General features: G+C 33.5%; 2 protein-coding genes across 2 annotated transcripts in view; both read left to right on the top strand.

The window, feature by feature from the left end:
• The window catches only part of LOC114914126 (uncharacterized), a 60,666-nt gene extending 59,153 nt beyond the window's left edge, over positions 1-1,513 (top strand). The window contains exon 3 of the mRNA XM_073256814.1: positions 775-1,513. Coding sequence (XP_073112915.1) covers positions 1,010-1,330 — 321 coding nt within the window. The 5' untranslated portion in view covers positions 775-1,009 and the 3' untranslated portion in view covers positions 1,331-1,513. The remainder of the gene's footprint in view (positions 1-774) is intronic.
• A 3,559-nt stretch (positions 1,514-5,072) lies between these two features.
• Positions 5,073-5,654, top strand: LOC105042637 (uncharacterized). The gene has a single exon (XM_010919921.4). It carries the CDS (start codon positions 5,150-5,152, stop codon positions 5,468-5,470), a length of 321 nt encoding a protein of 106 aa, XP_010918223.1. The 5' UTR covers positions 5,073-5,149; the 3' UTR covers positions 5,471-5,654.
• The last annotated feature ends 8,924 nt before the right edge of the window (positions 5,655-14,578 follow it).

The following is a 14,578-nucleotide window of genomic DNA, read 5'->3' as shown; positions in this document are numbered from 1 at the left end:
TGAGCCGCCCACTGGCGAAGGTCTTGCCATTGAACTGATAGCAGTGGAAGCCTAGGTGGATCCTGAGCTGATCGTCGATGTTGAGGTACTGTCCGATGAGTTCGAAAATTCTCTTCTTATCTTGTTCATCCCCTGTATTTGCCCTTAGCGGTCTTGTAAATGAACTTCCAATGAATGGATGGAGTATCTTTACCTTTTGAATCTTCTGTGTTATGTTGCTTTGATAAAGAATTTTTCTAAATTCCAAGCTTCGACAAAACTCTGACCTATCGGACGAGCAAGTATAGATGGGGTCCGCTGATGCCATCCAAGATCCTCAATATCTCCTTTGTCACTATTCTTGGATAAGTTTTCGATGTAGTTCGCCAAAATCCATACCAAGTTGGGAGCTTTGGTTTGTATCTTGGGATGTTTTTCAATATCTTTTTCAACCGTTCATCAAGGATGTTAATTTTGGGAGGTGCCCCGACTCAAATCCGGACATCCCCAAAGCTATCAGAGTCATGTCAATCGGGCTTCGGGGTCCTAGTCGAAACTGAGATATCCCAACGAATCAGTCGCCTGATCTATTGAACTCTTTTTACATTTATCAGTTTATTGTCTCATGATTTTAGCCATCTTTAAAAGGAGGGGCGTGCCCAAAGGAATAGATTAAATAGATCAAAGATATAAATTTGGATTCAATTTAATCAAAAATATAAATATAAATTTAATATATTTAATAAACAGATACGATGGATTGATCTGTTAATAATTCCAATCCATTCATATCAGGTCCGTTTAAAATGGATCGTTTGCGGTTCGGATCGTAAATTGTGAACATGCGGACATCTCTCCGGAGTCTCAACACACGTGGCAGATAAACTCATCTCCACGTTGCGTGCACGGTTGCTTCCATTCGTTACGGCAGAAACTGCCACCTCCGATCAACCCATACTCTAATGCCGGAAGGATTACTACCTCTCAGTCAGAGAAATTCTTTAGAAACGATCCAAATAACGAGCAAAGCATGGAAGAGTTCGTACCGAACGCGAAGGAAATGGGGCAGCAGCAAAGAGCCAGGGAATGGGAGAAGGAAGATGAGGGGAAGGCCGCTGCCCAACCCCCGCACATCTCCGAGATGAAGCCCGTCACCCGCGAGGCCTACGGCGGAGGGTTTTACGGCACCGACGACAAGGAGGAGGCGGAGAGCAAGCCGGAGGGGCCGCGGGCCAGCGAGACGCAGAGTGCGGACGGGCCGCCGGAGCCCGTACCGGCGCCCAAGCACCAGCCGCCACCGTCCACCGGCGACCGCGACGTGGATATCACCGGGCAGGCTTATATCCAGTAGCCAATAATGGTTGCCGTTTTTGTTTTCTTTTTTTTTTTTTTTTTTTAATATATTCTGCTTCCCGGCCCCTTTGAATGGTCCTGGTGTCCTTATTGGGCCTTTTGTTTGGTGAGATGGCATGCAGAAAAGAACCAACGACGTTTTTATTATTGAATGGTATTGGTGCATTATGTGTTTTTTTTTTTTTTTTCTTCTTCTTCTTTTTTTTTCTTTGGTCTGGCGTTTAAAATGACCTTATATGGCTGTTTGGGAATCGTAGTAGTTATCTCATCTTTTCACTGATTATTACATGATGTTATTTTTATTTCTGATTTAGGGATATCAACAAAGGTGGATATCTATACTTGTTCCGAAGTGGGATGGTTTTAACCGAAATTAAATAGAGATGATTTTTATAATAAATTTAAGAATTAAAAATTGTTTGATTTCGGAAACTAAATATGGTACGAATGTGAAAAATCGGACATATCTGACATTTAATATCCTTGATATCCTTTATATTTAATATAAATTCAAATTATTAACTCTATAATAATGGTTGTGCTCTTGTTTTTAAATATATTTATTAGATGAGTGTGAATTATATTATGAAAATCGTGGATGATACATCCAGTTTGGTTATTTATATATGAAAATTATGAAAAGAATATAAAAAATAATATAGTTATGACATTTTTATTTTAAATTGTTCGATTTCAATTTTATTTTTGGGGGCATATGATTTTTTTATTTCAAAAATTATTTAATTTCAATTTTCATTTTGGAGGCGTGAATTTCGGTTTAAGCTTCGGATTTTTTACTAATTGCACGCATCCCGCTCAGATTTTATGCCAGTTCAATAAATAATATTTTATTTATATAAAATTGTATTTAGCAAATACTATTATTATTTTGTCATTGTGAGTGGAGGATTCGTAAGCCCCATAAGTATAGTTGGAATGAGGTTAATAACCATCGTTCTACATTTTATTTTATTACAACAACTAATAATTGCCGCTTGTTATTCACCGGCTCCGACATCAATCGTTGGATGATCTCGATAATCATATAGGATATCTCAGGCTCCCTAAATATCCTATAAATTAATTTTAAATAATAAATATTAATTTTAAAATAATTAAATTTATTAATTTTAAATAATAAATATTGATTTTAAAATAATTAAATTTTAGATATATTCCTCGAAGATCTAGTACTTACGAGCTGCTCTGAACGTGGATGAGCTCTCTATCCTCCGATCGAACTAGATGGGGGTCCTCTATCATGATGCTAAGGCTAAGAGTTGGCCACTGCTTTGCATGACTGTGGGGTCAATGGTGACCTCACATCGTCCGAATCTGAGAGCAGCAAAACATCATAAAGAATATTATATTAAATAACAAAAGATAAAATAATCTAAAAAAATTTTTTAAGTATTAGAGTTTATCGAGTGATGTGGATGCTACAGAACTATATGAGCTGGTCCCATGGGAGCTCTCTCCTCGAGAGCTTTATCTTCTAGAGCTCTCTCCTCAACTAGTACGACTCCATCCTCTAAAAGTAGTTATCTTGTAATCCTTAAAAATAAAAATAAATAGATTCATAGATTAATTATATAATTATGGCAAGTAATGCAAGAATTAAAATGATACAAGGTAAGTATAAAAAGTAAATAAAATAAATACACCATAAGGATAAACAAAACTAGCTGTTATGCGGTCTTCGAGCTTGGGGTCGACTCCATCTGCTCAAGGGTTGACTCAAATTATTCAGGGGTCGCCCAAGACAATCGAGTTACACATCCCACGCTGATGGACCGAGCCATGGCATCTGCATAGGCGGCATCTCCTATCACCCCAGTAGAGCATCTAGGCAAATCCCACTCTGGAGATTTTAAAGTACTGAGCAGCATTACAAACGGAGAGGGTTGGGATGCACGTCCCATACATAAATTAAATTCAAACATCATTAATTTAAATAAATATCATAAATTTAAATTCAAACATTAAAAATTAGAAGAGGAGAAAATGACATGTGGTGACAGCTCCATCACCGTCGCCCCCGCAGTCCCCACAGCCATTACTAATACTCACCAAGGGATGAGAAGAAGAGGAGGGAATGGTGAGGGAGGATGGTGAGGGCACAGGAACGACAGAACTGACGTGGGGATGGGGGATCCGACAGGGTTCCGATGGTGCAGCGAGAAAAGAAAGGGGGAGGTGGAGGCATGGGGACGGCTAATCCGATGCGGGGATGGCGGCATGGGGACTAGGATGCGGGGATGGGGGCTCCAACAGTTTGACGGGAGAAGAAGGGGGATCAGAGGTGAGGGAAGAAGGGAGGAGGTGGGTTTGCGGTAGAAAATAATCGATCAAAAATGGGGGTGTTTTAATGCATTATATTAACGACGATGAAAATTGTGTTGCTAAAGCCATCGCTAATAACTTATTAGACTTAAAATAATTAAAATAAATAATTAATTAAAATTTAAAAGTTATAGTGATGATTATGTCGTCGCTAATAACAAAATCCTCCATCACTAATAGATCTTCAATCTTTTAATAATTTTTTTTTTCTATCGTAATAATTTATCAGTAAATATTACTATTAGCGATGGCTTCTTCACCGTCACTAATAAAGAATATTCTTGCAGTGAGCGTCCGAACAAGTGTGGTTATTTCGTCTTAGTTTTTTTTGACGGATCTGATGGTATCTATTCTCATCGATCAGAAATTTTCAAAGATGAGTCTCAAGATCCATGGCTGAAGTAGCACAACCCTACAATACTGAATCTTCTCCAATGTTCAGGCCTTCCTCCAATGAGCCACTCGCTGGCGAAGGTCTTGCCATCAAATCGATAGCAGTGGAAGCCTAGGCGGATCCCAAGCCGATCGTCGATGTCGAGGTGCTATCCGATGAGTTCGAAACTTTTCTTCTTATCTTGTTCATCTCCTGTGTTTGCCCTTAGCGGTCTTATAAATGAACTTCTAATGAATGGATAGAGTATCCTTACCTTGTGAATCTTCTGTGTTCTGTTGCTTTGATAAAGAATTTTTCTAAATTCCAGGCTTCGACGAAACTCCGATCTCTCGGGCGAGCAATTATAGATGGGGTCCATTGATGCCGTCAGGGATCCCCAATATCTCTTTTAAGTCGCTATCTTTGGATAAGTTTCTGATATAGTTCGCCGAAATCCATACCAAGTTCGGAGCTTTGGTTTGTGCCTTCGGATGTTTTCCAATATCTTTTTCAGTCATTCTTCAAGGACGTTAACTTTGGGAGGTACCCTAACTCAAGTCTGGACATCCCCAAAACTGTCGATGTCGTATCGATCGGACTTCGAGGGTCTTAGTCGGAACTGAAATATCTTTGAGGGATCAGTCCTCTGATCTATTGAGCCCTTTTTACATTTATCCATTTATTGTCTCATGACTTCAGTCGTGGGAGGGGCGTTCTCGGAGAATAGATTAAATAGGTCAAAGATATAAATTTGAATTCAATCTAATCAAAAATATAAACTTAAATCCAACATATTTAATAAGCAGATACAGGTGAATTGATACGTTTGTGATTCAAAACCATTCCTATCAAATCCGCTTAAAATAGATCGTTTGTGGTTGGGATCGTAAATTATGAACGTGTGGACATCTCTCCGGAGTCTCAACGCACGTGGCAGACAAACTCATCTCCACGTGGCGTGCACGGTTGCACGTGTCGTCTTGCTTCCATTCGTTACAGCAGAAACTGCCACCTCCAATCAACCCATTCTCTAATGCCGGAAGGATTATTACCTCTCAGGCAGAGAAATTCTTTAGAAACGATCCAAATAACAAGCAAAGCATGGAAGAGTTCGTACCGAACGCGAAGGAAATGGGGCAGCAGCAAAGAGCCAGGGAATGGGAGAAGGAAGATGAGGGGAAGGCCGCTGCCCAACCCCCGCACATCTCCGAGATGAAGCCCGCCACCCGCGAGGCCTACGGCGGAGGGTTTTACGGCACCGACGACAAGGGGGAGGCGGAGAGGAAGCCGGAGGGGCCGCGGGCCAGCGAGACGCAGAGTGCGGACGGGCCGCCGGAGCCCGTACCGGCGCCCAAGCACAAGCCGCCGCCGTCCACCGGCGACCGCGACGTGGATATCACCGGGCAGGCTTATATCCAGTAGCCAATAATGGTTCTCGCTTTTGTGTTTCTTTTCTTTTTTTTTTTTTTAATATATTCTGCTTCCCGGCCCATTTGAACGGTCCTGGTGTCCTTATTGGGCCTTTTTTCTGGTGAGATGGCATGTAGAAAAGAACCAATGACATTTTTATTATTGAATGGTACTGGTGCATTATGTTTTTTTTTTTTTTTTCTTTTTTCTCTTTGGTCTGGCGTTTAAAATGACCTCACATGGCTGCTAGGGCATAATTTTTTTGACCCCCAAGTCATTTTGTATATACGAATACATGAATTAGCTGTTGTTATGAATTAAAAATTAAAAATTGTTTGATTTCAGAAACTAAATCTGGTACGAATGTGAAAAATCAGACATATCTGACATTTAACATCCTTTATATTTAATATAAATTCAAATTATTAACTCCATAATAATGGTTGTGCCCTTGTTTTTAAATATATTTATTAGACGAATGTGAATTATATTATGAAAATCATGGATGATACATCCAGTTTGGTTATTTGTATATGAAAATTGTGAAAAGAATACAAAAAATAATATAGTCATGATATTTTTATTTTAAATTGTTCAATTTCAATTTTGTTTTTGGGGGCATATGATTTTTTTATTTCAAAAATTGTTTAATTTCAATTTTCATTTTGGAGGCGTGAATTTCGGTTTCAGCGTCTGATTTTTTACTAATTACACCAATCCCTCTATTTTAACATCTCCATTCAGATTTTATGGCAGTTCAATAAATGATATTTTATGTTAATTTTTCTAAAAGATATACTGAGTAGAGAAAACTATTGTATGTGGTCCCAAGAATCATCAAGATATTTTGAGTTTTTAAATTTTTTTTCTAGTGCATTTTTGAACATATTTTTGTTTTAGTTGATTTATTTTTTTCAAAAAATTGCCATAGAGAGAATGAATAAGTATATAAATCTCATTTCACTCGTGTTGGAGCTACTCCTGCTGATTTTTTTTTTCAACATTTTTTTTGTGGGAGAGGGGTGGATTGGATAGTCTCAAAGGTACAACCTTTTGTGTTAACCATGGAATGGATAATCAAAATAATGTAGTTATTATTTTTATTTTTTAAATCTTAGGAGATATGCTTTTTTATATAATTAACTGGCCCTTTGTAAGGCTGCAAATGAATTGGATTAATTAAGGCCAATGATAATCCAATCTAGTACAAATTGAAATCATTTGTAACAATCTTAGATAAAAAATTTGACTTATTTTAGTATAATAGATATTGATCACTATATGATCCCATTCGAACCTAAATTAATATAGATTAATAGCTTTTCACAATTAACCCTCCTTGAATCAAACGGACAATTTTTGGATGAGCTTTGTATATTTGATCATCAGCTTGTGGTGTTGATGATAATTTTTGTATGGTTGCCAATCAATTTTATCTATTATGGGTTTTGATAATATTAAATTGGTTTTGTTGTTTTCTTACATAAAATGTTCAAGATGTTATCAAATAACAAATCTATACATATTTTTTTTACAATTAACTCCAAAAATATCTAATATATCACTATAATAAATTTTAAACCTAATTCACCTTGATCTAGGTGTAATGAGTAGGGCTTCTATCTAAGAGGGATGGTATAAGAGCCGCCATGTAAAGCCAAACCGAGGACTTCCATCCCAAAGAGGGAGGGTGCCTAACAGGCTCGGAAGATGTCTAGCTGGCAAGCAAAGCTTTTCATTCTCCAAAGAGGGCCTAGCTGGTAAGAAAAGCTTTTCATTCTCCCAAGAGGGTGGAACTCTGGATGTTTATTTTGTTGGGATTGATGTGTGCTTTGGTTTTGTTAAATTTTATCTTTACAATTAAATATTTTTTTAAATAAATAAACTTTTCCATATGACAGTCATAAAATTTAAGAAATTGAATATACCTCAACAAAAAAAGTTTAAGAAATTGAGTTCTATTGGATGCATGATATTGAATTTCCTACTTTCTTAATATTTATCTTTAGTCAATCTCATCTCTTTCTAAATTTTCTTTTGGGAAGCTGTTTAGATTTTTCTTATTATTTGATCGATGATTTGATGTATCTCTAGATCATTAATAGGTGTAATAATTTACTCTGACCCATCGAGTACCCAACCCTCAACCCTAATGGGCAGGTTTTATCCTTTCTGTTGAAAGTTGGTAGGGGTATCGATCTTGATTTGAAGCAAATCCAAGATAGATGTAAAATCTACTCCGAATCTAATCTAAATATATATAACTCCATTTATCTCTTCTTCATTATTTGTCCTTGTTGCTCCACTCACTCGTCTCATGACTCCCGTTGTCCGATTTTTCCTTCTTTTTCTAACCAAATCTTAGCTTTAATTTTGCACCAACTCTTTTTCCCAAGCCAATCTGTTACTTTCTATCTACACCTAAATTTCTATCCATCAGTTCAGTATTAGTTTGATTTTTTATTTTTTTATTTTTATTTTATTTTGCCTTCTATATTACGATTAGATTATTTTTAGTTTCATGGAAACTTCTTAATACGATCATAGATTTTTGCTTCCAGTTTCATGGATCTAAACTACTTTATTTTATTCTTTTATCAATTTTTGATTTTTTAAATAATAGTTCTTTTGTTTGTTGTATTTTTATTATTATTGAAAATTTAGTTTGTTATACTCTGGGCTCGTTTGATTTGTGAAAAAAAAAATTTTGAAATATTTTTTTTGAAAAGTTGATTCACGAAAATATGATATTTAGAAAAGTGATTTTGGCATGTTTGATTAGTCATAAAAAAGTGATACATTTAAAAGTACTTTATATTTGGTTGAGCATCACTTTTCTGAAAAAGTTATTTAAAATATCTTTTATACCATTAATAAAAGAAAATATATTTTTCCATTTTATTCACTACTCTAAGGGCATTTTTGAAAAAAAGATCCCAATTTTCAACCCCTGAGAAAGCTAAAAACCTATGTCCCACTTGGATTTTTCTTTTCCATGAAATGTGCAAATTTTATTTTCTTAGGAATGCTACTTTTCAATCTCTCTTTTTTAAGAATTTCAATAAAACAAGAGGGATTTTATCATTTTCCTATTGACTATATTTTTCTTCTCTTCTCGCAAACCAAATAAGTTCTCTATATCTTAGGCTCTTATTTTGTATAATATCATGTTAAGTACTAAGATTTATTTTTATATTTCTTTTTGTTTGTTTGATTTATATGATAAAAATTGATTTTAATAACTTGAGATATCATGTCCAACCTATCTAATTATTCCAACCCCACCCACTCCACCTCATCGTGTCTTGAGATAGATATGGATACATAGTTTCTAATTATAGGATAAATTCAAGTAGTGATCTACCTAATTCATACGCAACTCATTGCTATCCTTATTAATCATAGAGTGGTTTCCTCTATTTTAAAATTATTTTAACTAATTAGAATTAATTTAGAAAAATTTTTATTTGCTATATAAAAATTTTATATAAAAATCTCCCACATAAGGACTCTTTTATGCCATCCTTTTTTTCTTCGAATCTCTTTTTTCCCACACTCTCGCATAGACTATTATCCCTTTCAATTTCTTTCCCCACTCTCTTTTTTTTTAGGGGGGAGGGCTTTTAAGAGTTAGGGATACCCATATCAATAATTTACTTTAAGGTAAATTATCTTTACAAAGTGAAGTGGGTTTTTATTAGTGGACAAATCTTTGAATGGATCTTGAGTATATCAGCTCAAAAAGAGTTTACAATCTCAAGATATATCAACTCAGAAGGAGTTTACAATCCCAAAACCTAGTATACATCAACTCAGAAGGATCTTACTATCCCAAGGCACATGATGAAAATCCGGCCCCTTAATGTTTGCATGAGAGATATGCATGAGATAAGGAGGTGTTGATTGGTGTTGGGAGGAAAGTTTGCATGGAAAGGAACACTTTATGAGGCCGAGCATATTTGATCTTTCCGATTGTCATGACAGTCATTTGCTAGAGATAAGAAGTAGCTGGATTGCTTGGGAGACCTTCTATATAGCAGGCGTTTGTTTACTATTGATATAGGTGGTCTATGATTTGAAAAAAATTGTTTGCTAAGTTACCAGATGGGAGATAAAGGTTGAAACTTAAAGATTTTTTGTTATATTCTCACCAAGGACACTAGAATCCAATAGTCAATTTGGTGTCTATTCTCTAGATTAAGTCTTTATTTTATAACATTGATCTCCATAACCTCAAAATATTTATTTTGTTGTTCAGCAACTCAAGTGGGTGAAGATTTGTTAGGACCAATTGTCAAATTATGATCATAGATTTTTGCTTTGATTTTCATAGAGCTAAGTTACTTTATTTTATTTTTTTATCATTTTCGATTTTTAAAGAATATTTTTTTTTGTTATATTTTTATTATTGTTGAAAATTTATTTTGTTATATTTTGGGCTCATTTGATTTTCAAGAAGAATTTTTTTCTTAAATATTTTTTTTAAAAATTGATTCTTAGAAATATGATACTTAAAAAAATGATTTTGACATGATCATGGAAAAGTGAGACATATAAGAGTGTCTTATATTTGTTTAAGCATCTATTTTTCTTAAAAAATTATTTAAAATATCTTTTATATTATTAATAAAAGAAAATACATTGTTCTATTTTATTCATTACTTTAAGGATATTTTTGAAAAAAAGATCCTAATTTTCAATCTTTAAGAAAGCCAAAACTCATGTCCCACTTGGGTTTTCTTTCTCATGAAACATGCAAATTTTATTTTCATCGAAATACTATTTTTCAATCTCTTTTTTTTAAAAACTTCAATAAAACAAGAGAAATTTCATCATTTTTTCGTTGACTATACTTTCCTCTGGGCTCGTTTGATTCATGAAAAGAATTTTTTCTCTAAAATATTTTTTTGAAAAGTTAATTCACGAAAATACGATACTTAAAAAAATAATTTTGGTATGTTTGGTTGGTTATAAGAAAGTGACACATTTAAGAGTACCTTATATTTGGTTGAGCATCACTTTTTTGAAAAAGCTATTTAAAATACCTTTTATACTATTAATAAAAGAAAATATATTATCCCATTTTATTCATTACTCTAAGGGCACTTTTGAAAAAAAGATCCCAATTTCCAACACATGAGAAAGCTGAAAACCCATGTCCCACTTGAAATTTTTTTCTCATGAAATGTGCAAATTTTATTTTCTTAGGAATGCTACTTTTCAATCTCTCTTTTTTAAGAATTTCAATAAAACAAGAGGGATTTTATCATTTTCCTATTGACTATACTTTCCTTCTCTTTTCGCAAACCAAATAAGTCATCTATATCTTAGACTCTTATTTTGTATAATGTCATATTAAGTACCAAGATTTATTTTTATATTTTTTTTATTTGTTTGATTTATATGATAAAAATTGATTTTTATAACTTTATCCAACTTTACTTGTCCAACCTATCCAACTATTCCAACTCCACCTCATCCTGTCTTGAGATAAGTATGGATACATAGTTTTTAATTATAGGACAAATTCAAGCAGTGATCTACCCAATTCATACCCAACTCGTTGCTATCTCTATTAATCATAAGTGGTTCCCTCTATTTTAAGATTATTCTAACTAATTAGAATTAATTTAAAAGAATTTTTTATTTGCTACATAAAAATTTTATATAAAAATCTCCCACATGAGGACTCTCTTATGCCATTCTTTTTTTCTTCGAATCCTTTTTTTCCAACACTCTCACATAGACTATTATCCCTTTTAATTCTTTCCCCACTCTCTCTTCATTTTTTTTTAGGAGGGCCTTTAAGAGTTAGAGATACCCATATCTGCAATTTACTATAAGGTAAATTATCTTTACAAAGTGAAGTGGGTTCCTATTAGTGGACACATCCTTGGATAGACCTTGAGCAGATCAGCTTAAAAGGAGTTTACAATCTCAAGATATATCAACTCAGAAGGAATTTACAATCCTAAAATCTAGTATACATCAGTTTAAAAGGATCTTACTATCCCAAGGCACATGATAAAAATCTGACCCCTTAATATTTGCATGAGAGACATGCATGAGATAAGGAGGTGTTGATTAGTGTTAGGAGGAAAGTTTGCGTGGGAGGGAATACTTTATAAGGTCAAGCATATTTGATTTTTCTGATTGTCATGACCGTCATTTGCTAGAGTTAAGAAGTAGCTGAATTGCTTGGGAGACTTTCTGTATCATAAGTGTTTGTTTACTATTGATATAGGTGGTCCATGATTTGAAAAAAGTTGTTTGCTAAGTCACCAAATGGGAGATAAAGGTTGAAACTCAAAGATTCTTTTGTTACATTATCACTAAGGGTGCTAGAATCCAATAGCCAATTTGGTGTCTATTTTCTGGATCAAGTCCTTATTTTGTAATATTGATCTTCATAACCCCAAAATATTTGTTTGGTTGTTCAGCAGCTCAAGTAAGCGAAGATTCATTAGGACCAATTGCCAAACCATGGTCATAGATTTTTTCTTCGATTTTCATGGATATAAGTTACTTTATTTTATTCTTTTATCAAATTTTGATTTTTAAAGAATAATTTTTTTGTTTGTTGTATTTTTATTATTGCTAAAAATTTATTTTGTTATATTTTGGGCTTATTTGGTTCTCAAGAAGGATTTTTCTAAAATATTTTTTTTGAAAAATTGATTCTTAAAAATATGATACTTGAAAAAGTGATTTTGGCATGTTTCATTGATCATGGTAAAGTAAGACATATAAGAGTGTCTTATATTTGTTTAAGCATCTACTTTTTCTGAAAAAGTTATTTAAAATATTTTTTATATTATTAATAAAAAATATATAATTCTATTTTATTCATTACTCTAAGGATATTTTTGAAAAAAAGATCTCAATTTTCAATCCATAAGAAAACCAAAAACCCATGTCCCACTTGAGTTTTTCTTTCTCATTAAACATGCAAATTTTATTTTCTTCAAAATATTATTTCCCAATCTTTTTTTAAAAAAAATTCAATAAAACAAGAGGGATTTCATCATTTTTCTGTTGACTATACTTTCCTCCCTTCTCTTCTCGTGAACCATATAAGTCCTCTATATCTTAGACTCTCATTTTGTATAATATCATGTAAAGTACTAAGATTTACTTTTATCTTCTTTTTGATTTATTTAATTTGTATGAAAAAAATTGATTTTTGTAGCTTTATCCAACCTAACCTGTCCAACCCACCCAATTATCCCTACTCCACCTCATCTTATCCCAAGATATCTAAGTATGGGGTGGGTATAGGTACATAGTTTTCAATTACAAGGCAAATTCATATAGTGACCTACTCAATCTACATCCAACCCATTGCCATCCTTATTGATCACAGAATGGCTTCCTCTATTTTAAAATTTTTTTAGCTAATTAAAATTGATATAGAAGAATTGTTATATCTGCTAGATGAAAATCTCACATCCAAGGACCCCCTTATGCCTCTCTTTTTTTCTTTGAATCCTTTTTTCCACACTCTTTTCTCTTGTATCATATTACTCACATAGACTATTATCCTGAAAAAATATTTATTGCAACGGTGATACCATGTTAAATTTATAACAAACCAATGAAAGCATTTATATTTCGTCAATTGTCATATATTGTATTGATATTCATGGATAATACCCCACACTACCCCTGTGTATTTCATCCATTCTCAACTTTTCATTGGTTTGTTACAACGGTGACGTGGTATCATCATTGCAATGAATATTTTCTCCTATTATCCCTTTCAATTTCTTTCTCCACTCTCTCTCATTTTTTTGGGGATTTAAGAGTTAGGGATATCTAGCTAATTTACTATAAGATAATTTATCTTTACAAAGTGAAGCAGGTTTCTACTAGCGGACAAATCTTTGGATGCACTTCGAGCAAATTAGCTCAAAAGGACTTTACAATCTCAAAACACATGGGTTTATAATCCCAAAATCTAGCTACACATCAGCTCAAAAGGAGTTTACAATCCCAAAACACATGATAGAAATCTGGCCCCTTAATGTTTGCATAAGAGACATGTATGAGAGGTATTGATTGGTGTTGGGAGGGAAGTTTGCGTAGGAGGGAACACTTTATAAGACCGAGCATTTTCGATCTTTCTCATCATCATAACAATCATTCACTAGAGTTAAGAAGTTGGATTGCTTGAAAGACCTTCTATATGGCAGGTGTTTGTTTACTATTAATATAAGCGATTCATGATTTGAAAAAAAAAATTGTTTGCTAAGTCATTGGATGGGAGGTGAAGGCTTGAAACTCAAAGATTCTTTTATTACGTTCTCACTAAGAGTGTTAGAATCAAATAGCAAATTTGGTGTCTATTCCCTGGATTAAGTCTTTATTTGGTAATATTGATCTCCAGGATCCCAAAATATTTGTTTGGTTGCTCAGCAACTCGGGTAGGTGAAGATTCATTAGGACCAATTGCCAAACCATATGTGTTTTCCTCTCACTCTTACTCTATACTCTATCACTCTCTCTCTCTCTTCCCCTCATCTCACTCTTTCAGAAAAAGATTGATAATCGGTTGAAATGGTAAACATTAGAAATATCTATTTTATCCTTCATAATCTTTAGAGATGAGATTTAGTATGGACAGTTGTTACTACTAAAAATAAATGTATAGAAGCAATTATTTTTTCTAATTTTTACTAATCATTGGACTTGCACATGTATACGAGCAAAAAAAAAGAAAAAATAGCACTATTTTCTTATGTAGCTAATTGTATATTAAAGAAATCTGGCGCTATTTTCTTGTGTTATCTAGGTAAAAACTAAAGCTATATAAAGGTGATAGTGTCCTTTTTACTATTCACTAGTATACAAGTGGAGTCCATTAAATCAAGAAAGTTCAATCTAATTTAAGTTATAACTCTGAAAAAAGATATGTCTAATAAAATAAGTTTGTGAAATATAAATACGATGAGATGGAATATTGTCCTCTGAAAAGAGAATATATCTACTCGATCTTCATGGATCTAAAATTAATAATCAATCATTCAAATCAAAGATTCATAAAATTGATTATCAATTACACCACTAAAAAAATACCTAGAAATAAAAAGTGATCTATTTCGGTAGTTTCTAATTTATATA

This window comes from Elaeis guineensis, chromosome 4 (genome assembly GCF_000442705.2).
Source record: "Elaeis guineensis isolate ETL-2024a chromosome 4, EG11, whole genome shotgun sequence".
NCBI lineage: Eukaryota > Viridiplantae > Streptophyta > Magnoliopsida > Arecales > Arecaceae > Elaeis > Elaeis guineensis.
This window is presented reverse-complemented; position numbering and strand designations above follow the sequence as displayed.

Coding starts and splice junctions, on each gene's coding strand:
- LOC105042637 (XM_010919921.4), top strand. CDS start 5,150: ATGGAAGAGTTCGTACCGAACGCGAAGGAAATGGGGCAGCAGCAAAGA.